Here is an 11,120-nt window from a genome sequence, read left to right as displayed (position 1 = left end):
CAGCCTGTTCACACAGGGGATGCCTTTTCATTGTCATCTGAATGATCCTCAATTTCAGTTCTCCTGCAATTGTACTACTCCATGACTTGTAGTCAGAAAAATATTGGTATTAAAAATCTGGCCCTTTTTTCCCCCAGGAAGAGCCTTGAGGGTACGATAAAAACTAATTTCTCAAAGACAATCCAGCCTGTTTTACTACTGTGGTCAATTCTGGGCCCAGCTTCATTTGCAGGGCAATATCCAAATTATATACAATGATAAACCAGCTCTATGCATGTCCAACTGCATGTTATGATCTGGACAATAGAAGTTCTTCATTCACTTGCTTTTTCTTCTGTGGATGGTCAGGTCAAATTCTTTTGAATGGCTGGAGACCTAATTCAGGCAGTTCTGCAATTTCGTATGACTTGCTGCAACTAATATGATATAATTTAAAAACAGGAGCATCTAGAAGACTGCTCTCCATGGGGAATTACTCCTCAGTTTGGGACTCCATCTTGAGTTGCTTCCATAACAGTAGTTTGGGGAACAGAGATGTCTTCTTGTTTGGAGATTTGTCTGATATTTACGGTCAGAGGGTCATGAAAATTTATTTCTTTATATCTTTCAAGGAATCTTGAATAATTTCTATATTTGGCTAGGAGATGCTTCATTGGAAAAGAACATTTTGCTCTACTGAATTGAATGTTTTTTTGATAATTAACAACCAATAAGCATAATATTACTTGCAAAAGCCTGCTAGGTGGTGCAGCAGATACAGCAGGACAAAGAAGTCAAGCAGATCTGAGTTAAAATGTAGCTTCAGCCAAGGGCTGAGACAGTGGTCACCAATGCCAAGAGCTCCAGAGAAGTCAATGAAGATGAATATTGTGAAAAGATGATTCAATTTATCAGTTAGAAAATCACTGGTAATCCTGAAGGGAGCAAGCCTGATGCTAACAACTAAGGAGTGAGTGGTGACCAGTGGAGATACTGACAGTTGGAGTCTGGTTGTGAAAGGAAGGGAAGATATAGGATAACAGTCCAAGGGAATGGTAGGATCAAATGAAGTTCTTTTAAAGCAGTGGGGCATCAGGGAAGGAGCCAGTCAAAAGGGAAAAATTGAGTGTAAGAGAGAGAATGAAAAATGGAGCAAACTCTCAGAAAAGGTGAGAGAGGAGAAGACCAAGGGCTTAAGTAGAGAGGTTGGTTTTGACAAAGGGAGGTCACCCTTTCCTCAGAGACAAGGGCAAAGGAGGAAAGTGGCAAAGATGTAGAGGATTTTTGAGGGGTGGAGTAGGGGAAAGAGTTCAAGATAAATGGTCTCAATTTTCTCAGTAAAGACTGAGGTAAGTTGTGCTGAGAGGGAGAAGGCAAGGAATGATGTAGAGAGGGTGTGTTAGGGACAGCAAAGAAGATGTAGAGATCACAATTGATCCAATCCGGAAAGAACAAAAAGATTACTGTAAAGCCTTGAGGGCTTGGTTGAGGTTAAACAACATGAATCTATAGTGAGCCCAGATGCATGACTTCCCCCAGCAGTGTTCAATAACTCTGGAGTAGGAGCAGAGATGGAAGATGAAGATGGAGAATCAACCAAGGTTGAGGATTGGCAGGGAAGCAAGAGGGCAAAGGATGCAAGGGTGAAGAACAATGACTGGTTCAATAAAACCAAGGTTATGAAGAGGAGAGTGAGACCAGAGTAGAAGAAATGAATTAGGAAAGCAGAGAGTGGGGAATGGAATGAATGGAAGTCAAAGTAAGCATAAAGTGGGGAGAGATGAAAGGACAGGAAATTATGATCAGAGATGGGAATTTCAGAGTTCAAAAACATGGAGGCAGCAGTCTTGAGTGATGGTGACATTTCAAACAGGACCTCTTCTGGGGATAGCTGAGGTGAATGAAGGATAGGTCACAGGTGCTGAGGAGGATGATGAACTGGGAGGCCAGCTGGTCTGAGAAGATAGCAACAGATATCCCCTAGTAAGGGAGCAAAGGTTGTTGTCTAGAGAAAGACTGTAAGCAAGGCACCAAACTCCTCCAACATTCCCCTAGGTTCACAAACTGAGTCATTTTCAAGTCTTCCCTTTCTCTCACCTCCATATCTAATCAGATGTCAAGTCATGTTCACTCCAACTCTGTGTATCTTATTTATGTCATTTCTCTCCTCACATTGTTCTAGCCCAGATTATCTCACTTGGACAATTACACTAGCCTGATGGGTCTTTCTTCAGTCTCCTCTCTCCTCCCTCCCCATCCCCTATAATCCATCTTCTAAACAGTTACCAAAATCATCTCACTAAAAGCACAGGACCACATCCGTTCTCTTGTTCAAGCATCTTGATTGGCTCCCCATTCCTCTACGATGACAAAGCTTGGGTAACCTTCACTAGCTGAAGACTACCCTTCAAATAGCAAATCAATTGACAATCACTGTTATGTGCCAAGCACTGTCCTAGGCACTGAGTGTACAAAAAATATGTACATAACAACAATACAAATTATATGTATTTTATATCTACACACGTGTGTACATGCACATACATATGTATATACACAAATAGATACATACAAACTCTACATCATTCCTTGCCCCTCCCTTTCAGCAGAACTTCAGATTTTACTGAGAAAATTGAAGCCATTCACACATATATAAACATGCTGTATACACACACATGTATATTGCTATATGTAGATATGTGAGCAACCTCATATACACATATGTATATAAACATACTTATTTTGTGTATGAGTAGACATATACACATGCAGATACACAGGCACGTATCCATGTGTTTTGTGTGTACATATACATGTATAGTGTGTATATGTGTGTAATGTATGTGTGTATACATACATATTGACATTCACACATATACATATGTGCATATACATACATGGACCCTGTGAGGCAGAGGTAAGGAGGGAGTGCATTCCTGGCATGTGGGTCAGCCAGTACAAAGGTACGAAGACCAGAAAGTATTATGTGTGATGAAGGATCACAGTGTTCAAGGAGAGGACTGTCCAGGTAACCTGGAAAGATGGGTTAGGGCCAGGTTGTGTAGGGCTTTAGAACCTAAACAAAGTAGTTTCTATTTTATCCTAGAGGCAACCATTGAAGTGAAATGATTCAGGGAGTCAGTCACATGATCAGATCTGCACTTAAGGAAGACTTCTTTGACAACAGTGCACAGGATGGACTGGAGGCAGGGAGACCAGGTAGGAGGTTGTTGCCATGATCTAGGTCAGAAGAGATGAAGGTCTGGCCTAAGGTGGTAACTGTGTGAGTGGAGAGAAGGGGTTGAATGTAAGATATATTGTGTAGGTAGAAACAGTAAGATTTGACAACTGATGGGATAGGAGGGGTGGGGGGAATGAGGAGTTGAGGATAAATCCCAAGGTCAGGAAGTTTCAACCTGGAAACTCGAAGGGTGGTGATATCTGGACAGAAATAGGGAACTTCAGATGGGAAGGTCTGGTGGGAGAAAGGTGAGTTCAGTTTTAGACATGTTGAATTTGTGATACAATTTAAAGCATCCAATAGATTATTGGTGATGCAGGGCTGAAGTTCACAAGAGAGATTAGATATGTGGAACTGGGGTCATCTTCATAGAGATAATTGTTGAAACTGATGGGAGCTAATAAAGTTACCAAGGAAGTGCAGTATCAGTCAATGAGCATTTCCTAAGTATTTGTCATGTACCAGGCACCATGCTAAGCACTGGAAAGAAAAAGGCCTAAAACAGAACTTTGGGGTACACTCACAATTACGAGGCATGATGTGGAAGCAAAGGAGACTGAGGAACTCAGTCAGAGAGATCCAGGAGAAACTAGAGAGAGCATCTAGGGTGATCAAAGTGAGACATGCAGTCTATATGCCCAAAAGGTTGAAGCCTGAGAGACAATCAGAATTGGTGATTAAGAGATCATTGGTAACTTGGGGGGAAAGAGTTTTTAGTTTAGGGATGAGCTTTAGTTCAGGAATGAGTCTGCAAAGGGCTGAGAAGTCAGTTAGAGAGAGGAAGTGGAAGCAGCAAGCATAGACATCTTTTCAGGAAGTTTGGCTGAGAAAGAAAGGTGAGATACAGCATGATTATCTGAGGGAACAGTTGAGGTTTTTTAAGGATACAGGAGATTTGGGCATGTTGGAAGGCAGTAAGGAAAGGAACCAGTTAAAGTTTAGAGAGGTGAGGATGACCGAAGATGCTTGAGGAGAAAACAGGAGGGTTGGCCTGGTCTAAGACTACCACTATGTCTGACAGACTGGTTGAGAAAGTAGATTTGGCATCAAGGGGTTTTTAGATGAAGATAGTGAGAGAACAGGTTGCTTCCATCAAATGGCCTGAGTTTCCTCAGTAATGGGTGAGAAGGGAAGGAGGAGGAAGTGTGGGAAACTGAGGAGGAAAGATATTTGGAATCACTTCTGTGGGGAGCAAGACAGGAGATCAGTCAAGGAGGAATAAAAAGATTGCTTTGCTGAAGGGATGGTCCAGATGAGGTGGAATCCGATGAATGTGTAATGGACCTAGTAGGCACAGCTGTGAGACTTCCTCCAGTTGTATTGAACAGAGACTGAGTAGGAGTAGAGGAAGATGGTGGGAATAATTGGGGGTTGAGGTTTGATAAGAAAAGCAGTGATGGGACAAGGGGACTACAGATTTGAAAGCAGAGAACAGCATAGGGCTAACTATTGGGCTGAGGTTGGAGAGTCAGAGACGGGGTTTAAAGTGTTATAAAGCACAACTTTTCCAGATTTAGTTTCCACCTATCAAACCCTTGGTTCCAGTCAAACTTAAATTCCATCTTCTACAGGCATACCTCCTTGCCAAGGGTTGAGATGAAAAGAGATATCTGTAAATTGCTTAGCATGGGGTCTGGCACATAGTGGACATTAATAAGTAGTTGTTTTTTTCCTTCTCTCCTCCCAAGCTCCTCAGGGGCCATGGCCTGAATCTTTCCTGATCTTGTACTCTCTGGCCTCAAATTTCCTTGCATTTGCCTATTTATAGCTTATTTCCCATTAAAATGTAAGCCCATCAAGGGCAGGGATGATCAGGGTTTGTTTTGTATTTCATTTTTTATTTGTCCTCAATACTTTACATGGCATGTGCTTTTTGAATTGAATTGAAAAAGGAGAGTCAAGTGACCTGGATGCTGCCAGTAGATCACAGCAACAGACCTGAAGCAGAAAGAATTGGGTGAAAGCTCAGAGGGAGAGAGGTTGCTGAGTGATGAAGGCAGCAGAGGGAGATCTGGAATTGGCAATGAGGAATGTGGAGCAAGCTAAAAGCTCCTCCTCCCCCTCCTCCTGTGCCAGGGTGTCCTGGGCACAAGGACAGTGGTGTCCAAAACTGTAGAGGGTGGCCGGGAATTAATTATCTTCTGGAAAGATCCTCGTTTTCCATGATCACTAGACAATGAAAAATCTTTTCTGCCCTCCGGGCCTGTTTCCTCATCCACAATATGGGGTTGCCTCTGCAACCTGAACCATGGACTGTTGTGAGGGAGACATACAGCCTTAAAAATGCTATAGATATATTACTGGGCCTCTAGCTTGATTGGATTAAGTTCCCATTCAGGGCAGGGACTAGTTCATGTCTATCTGTGCTCTCACAACCCCAGAAATAGCAGAGCATGAGCCCTTTCATGGTGGATGCTCAGTAAGCACCTATCAATTGTATGAGGAGCAGGGACTCCCCTCTATCCCAGCCAGGGGTTTAAGGACAGGGACTACCTCCTCCAAGGTGAGTGCTCTGGTTCCTCTCTGTGCCCCCTTAGGACCTGAGGGACTTACATGACAGGGCCTCACATGACAGGACCTTAGGCTCTTCTACTAGAATCCTTCAAGCATTCCATTAACATAGCCCCCCAAATAGTGTGAACTGCAAAACTTCCAACCTGCACCCACCACTCAGTGCTACTGGGATTCTCTCTCCCAGCTCTGGCCACCCTTGACCTGGATTTTGCCAACACCAGCATCAGATTTGGAACCACAGATTTTTTTTCCAGGGACCTCTGTACTACATAGGGAAGAGGGGATAGTACTATGGCAGGACCACCACTCCCCATCATGGATTGTGCTGCTATGACCCAAGCAAATGTTTCCCCAAGCCCTGTTGTTGTACATGCCAGAAAAGAGGAAGAGAGAGAGGATCACATTTATTAGAGCTTTATTGACAGTAGCTGGAGGGTTGAAATACATCCAGTTCCCCCTCCCCTCAATGCTTTGTCCAGGGGGGGCATTCCCTTCCCCCAAAGAAGGGCAGGGGGACAAGGGAGTAGGAAGGGGGCTGCTCTGGGCTGGGCTGAAGGGGTGAATGTGTGGGAGTGCTGAGGAAAGACGTGCACCCTCAGACCTTGGGCTCATTCCTCTTCCCTGAAGCCTGAAATCTGCCCCCACCTCAGGGAATAGGCAGGGTCAGAGGGCAGGGCTCATGCAGCATAGTAAAGGGAGAGGGGGCCTGGTTTAGTCAGTCCCTTCCCCTCAAACTCGGGAGCGGGTGAGGCCGTGCTGGGGACACAGACAGGGCTACCACAGCGTCAGCTATGGTTTGAACATAAATATCTGCACAATTATATACAGGGGGAGGGGGCTCCCTGAGCCTCAGCCTCAACCCTAGGGAAGGAGAAGGGGAAGAGCACAGACTGCCTTGCCCCTTGCCCATGAGGCAGCAGCACCCAGACTTAAGGAGAGAGAGAGAAAAGAAGGGAAGAGATATCAGAGAGAGAAAAGAGAAGGGAAGGGGGAAGAGAGTTGGGAGGGAGTTAGGAGAAAAGGGGGAAAGAAAAAACAGAGAGGGAAGGAAGGAGTGGGTGGCCAGGCAGGGCCCAGCCAGGGCTACTCCTTAGCCCGGCCAATGATGGCAAGGATGTAGAGGAAGATGTTGATTATGTCTGTGTAGAGGTTCAGGGCAGCAAACACATATTCCTCAGGGCTCAGAGACAGCTGCTTGTTTCCCAGAAGCAGCTGGGTATCCACTGCCAGGAACTGGGGATGGGGACAAAAAAGAGAGACCCTAAGGTCTCAGAAAGGAGGACCCAGGCACCCAGGGGCCTCCCCCCAAGCATTCTCCCTGTTACTCACACAGGTGAAGAGCAGAGCACCCAGTGAGGCATAGACTATCTCCATGATCCGGTTGCGGATGAAGATGCAGAGGATGGCAAAGATTAACAGTACCACGGTGCACACCAGGAGGATGCCCATACAGGAGGTGAAGTCATATCGGGTCTTGGGGATGGAAAACAGGAATGTGAGTGGCAGAACCCCAAGACGGGCCATGGGAAGGGAAGAAGAGGATGTACTAGGGGCCCTATCCACCTCACCTGCAGGGAGAAGATGACCACAGTGAAGCAGACCACGGTGGTGATGCCCACGGCCATGATGACAGCATCCGTATTATAGAAACTCGCAATCATGCCCACCATGTATGACAAGCTCAGGGTCAGGACAGACTGTTAGTGAGTGAGGAGGTAGAGAATAAGATGGCATTTGGTAAATCCCCAGTCCCAGCAGCAAGCCCTGGATCAGGAGGCCTTTTTTAATGGGACAAGGAGAATGAAGGTAACCCTGGTTACTATTGCCAGGAAGGTCTCATCTTGAGGATGACTGAGTCTAGGGCAGGGGTTCAATGGTGGGGGCCCAAGGAGAGGTTTCATGGGTTCTGTGAATTTAGATGGGGGCTTATTTTTACTAATCGTAGACTTCACCAGGCTGCCAATGGGGCCCAAAAGGTTAGGAACTCCTGATCTAGGGTCTGAATGGAGAAATCTCATGCTTGAGAAAAGTCTGGGGTTTTCTACCCCCAGGGTAGAATTTCTGGACCCCCTGGAGGTCTCTAAGGTTGGCAGGTCAGAGTGGGCTGGTCTCATCACTGACCAACTAGAGTTCTTGGATGTAGGGGTTTACCAGGGCAATGAGGTTCCAAGGGTGCTTTCGTCTAAATTCCCCACAGCAGCTAAGGATGATGAGAGAGACAAAGAAGAAGGCATAGGAGACATAGTAGGTCCAGACATGGGTCCGGACAAAGATCTTCACATCTTCCACAAAGGTGAATGCAGCCACAGAGGAGAGGGTCACAGTCAGCTGCAGAGTGAGGACCAGGAACACCTAGATGGGGAGAGAGGATTAGTGGTATAGTCCCAGAGCTGAGGAGACCACCCTGGCTGGAGGCAGGGCACTACCCTGAGGCTCCATACCCAATATTCTTTCCTTAGATTTATGTGCCTTCCCAGTCCCTCTTTTCTCCTTTATATTTCACCTCCCCCTCCCCACCAAGGACAAGAATTTCAATTTTCTCTTCCTCACCTTTCGAATAAATGCTCTACGGATGCTCCGATCATCCCAGTCCGTGGTTGGGAAGTCCTGGTTGTCATAATAGGATGGGGGCCCTTCCCCATGGTAGTTTCCACGCATTGGTGCTGGGCAGGGGAGGATGAGAAGAAGGAAAGATCAAGTCTACAGCCCCTATTTCTATACCCAAACCTCAATCTCTCCACTTCCCATTACTTACAGCTGGGGGCCTGAAAGTCCTGTGGTTGTCCATAAGGATTGGCAGGAAAAGGCCTGTGTGGATAGGGTTCCTGTGGGTAACTCCCTGCTGGGTAAGAGCCCTGGGGATAGGGCCCCTGGGGGTAGGGCCCCTGGGGGTAGGGCCCCTGAGGGTACCCTGGTTGGCCGTAACCAGCCTGAAAGGGGGGCTGTGGGTGGGGAGCCACAGGGTAAGGTGGTTGACCATAGGGGGGCATTGGAGGCTGAGGTGCCCCAGGGTATCCAGGGTTGGCAGAGGTATTAACATCCCCAGTCACCAAGAAACTCTTTTCATGGGACATGTTGGCAGGTTTGACAATCACCACCTGAGAGAAGAGAAGAGACAGAGAGAGAAAACAAAGAATGAATTTAACAAACCAAAAGCACAGATTCCCAAATCCAGCCCTCTCTGTGGGCTAATGGTTATAGTCAGTTCTAGGGTCTGAGTCCTCAAACCCAGCCATTTGGGGGAAAGAAAATTGAAAAAGAAAGAAGATCCTGGCTTCCCTCAGAAAAAAACTCCCCAAACTCAAATCAGGAGAGGTTGAAGGTGTTCAGGGACTTTTAAAAGAGGCCCTATGGGTTAGAGGAAAGATACTAGACAACAAAACAACCACCCCCTTCGCCTCCATCCTTGACGGAAAGAACTCGGGTCCTGTGCTTTCCCAGAACAAAAGGGAAGAGGAGACTGGGAAAGAAAGGCATGACACACGGGTTCCCTGAGACCCCCTCCCATCCCATGTCGAGGAGGTGAAATCAGGGGCCATGAAGCTCGGTTACAGTTTCTGGGCAGGAAAGAGGAGGCCCAGCCTGAGAGTGAGGGGACCGGGTATCCAGTCCCCACTAACCAGCTCGGGGAATGACCTCGGACAAGTTAGTTCACCTTGCAAGGCTGCATCTTCCTCATCTGTAAAATGGGGGAAGGGGGAAAGATATACATTGACTAGATGACCTCTGAGACCCCTCTTTCAGTCAAGTCACTAAGGGGTAGGGGAGGAGGGGCTTGGCACTACCTTGGCCTAGGTGACTGTGGTGCCCAGAGTCCAGTCTTATAGATGTTAATGCGGCGGATCTCTTTTGGCTTTTAGACGCCAGAGGGAAATGGCAGGAGCAGAGAAGGCAGGCCCCGAAGTCCGGGCCCTGGGGACGGCCAGCCTACCCTCACCCCTTCTTTCTTTCTTTTAAGCCGCTTTAGGAGGGCGGGACTAACGGGGCTATTTCCAGCCTCAGAAATCCCCACAGCATCTGCGAGCAAGGGACTGGGGTACAGAAGGGGCAAAGGTCCACGATCCTGACTTCTGACCCTTTCCAGCCAAGAGTGGCCCCCGAAAGCGCCCTCCTCCCTGGGGAAGGGGGAAATGGGCAGGGAAAACAGAGACGAGGAGGGGTCGGGCAGCGTAGTAAAGAAGGGGGTAGGAGGCTGGGGCCAAGGGCCCGGAGCAGAAGCCGAGCCTTGCCGCAGAGGCTGCGCCCCCCCCCCCCCATCTGCCGCTGGAAGAGGCTGCGCCCCCGCCCACCCCACCCCCGCTCCGGGAGAGGCAGGGAATCCAGAGGCTCCGGCCCCGGGGATGGGGATGGGAGACGGAGCAGAAGGGAGGGGCGGGGGGGGGGGGGCACGGGGAGAGGGAGGGGGAGGGGGGAAATGAGGAGGGATAGATGGAAGAGACCGAGGAAGAGGAGGGGATACTGGGGAAGGGGAGGGGGGGAATGAGGAGGAGGGATAGAGGGAAGAGACCGAGGAAGAGGAGGGGATACTGGGGAAGGGGAGGGGGGGAATGAGGAGCAGGGATAGAGGGAAGAGACCGAGGAAGAGGAGGGGATACTGGGGAAGGGGAGGGGGAGGGGGGAAATGAGGAGGGATAGAGGGAAGAGACCGAGGAAGAGGAGGGGATACTGGGGAAGGGGAGGGGGAGGGGGGGGAATGAGGAGCAGGGATAGAGGGAAGAGACCGAGGAAGAGGAGGGGATACTGGGGAAGGGGAGGGGGGAAATGAGGAGGAGGGATAGAGGGAAGAGACCCGAGAAGAGGGGGGACGCTGGGGATAGATGAGGAAGGGGAGCGGAGGGGGGAGACGGGGAAGAAGGGGTCAGGTATAGGGGAGGGGGAGGGGAGAGAGGACTGTCAGGGGCAGGGGGGCGCGCGGGGGGCCGGGGAGGCCGCTGGGCCTCGGGGCCTCGGGCCGCCGTCGCCCCGCTCGCACTCACCGGCTGCCCGCGGTCAGGGTCACGGTCAGGGGCGACGGCCGTCGCTCTGCGGTCCTGCGTCCGTTCGTCCGTCCGCCTGGCTGTCGGGCCGGCTGCGCCCCGGGCTCGGGGCTGCGCTGCCGCGGCGACTGCTGAGGCGGAGAAGCGGGTGGGCGGGCCGGGGGGCGGGGGCGGGCCGGGCCGGGCCGGGCCGGGCCGGGGGTGGGGCCGGAGCCCCGAGCTCCGAGCAGGGGCAGTGGAGGCTCAGCTGCCGGCGCTGGGCAAATGCTGGGGAGGGAGCGGGGCTCGGGCTGTCTCCCGAAGGTGGGGGCGGGGCGGGCACTTCCGGGGCTGTGTGACGTCACTGGGCCGGGAGGGGTCCCCCCTCCCACCCCCGGGGGGCGGCCTCTCGCCCGCCAGGGCTGCTCCAG

General features: G+C 49.8%; 1 protein-coding gene across 3 annotated transcripts; it reads right to left on the bottom strand.

Annotated features, from left to right (window-relative positions):
• Positions 1–6,132: 6,132 nt before the first annotated feature.
• GRINA (glutamate ionotropic receptor NMDA type subunit associated protein 1) lies at positions 6,133–10,973 on the bottom strand. 3 transcript variants are annotated; one of them, XM_072602652.1, is made up of 8 exons: positions 9,520–9,751; positions 9,390–9,413; positions 8,490–8,832; positions 8,285–8,397; positions 7,886–8,086; positions 7,303–7,431; positions 7,064–7,207; positions 6,133–6,967 (listed from the first exon to the last, which is right to left on the bottom strand). In XM_072602652.1, exons 2-8 carry the CDS (start codon positions 9,411–9,413, stop codon positions 6,818–6,820), a joined length of 1,104 nt encoding a protein of 367 aa, XP_072458753.1. In that variant the 5' UTR covers positions 9,520–9,751; the 3' UTR covers positions 6,133–6,817. The 3 variants fall into 3 exon arrangements, with proteins under 3 accessions (XP_072458753.1, XP_072458754.1, XP_072458755.1); XM_072602653.1 differs by lacking the exons at positions 9,390–9,413; positions 9,520–9,751 and adding an exon at positions 10,711–10,973; XM_072602654.1 differs by lacking the exon at positions 9,390–9,413.
• Between the last annotated feature and the right edge of the window lie 147 nt (positions 10,974–11,120).

The sequence above is a fragment of the Notamacropus eugenii genome, chromosome 4 (genome assembly GCF_028372415.1).
Source record: "Notamacropus eugenii isolate mMacEug1 chromosome 4, mMacEug1.pri_v2, whole genome shotgun sequence".
Classification (NCBI taxonomy): domain Eukaryota; kingdom Metazoa; phylum Chordata; class Mammalia; order Diprotodontia; family Macropodidae; genus Notamacropus; species Notamacropus eugenii.
This window is presented reverse-complemented; position numbering and strand designations above follow the sequence as displayed.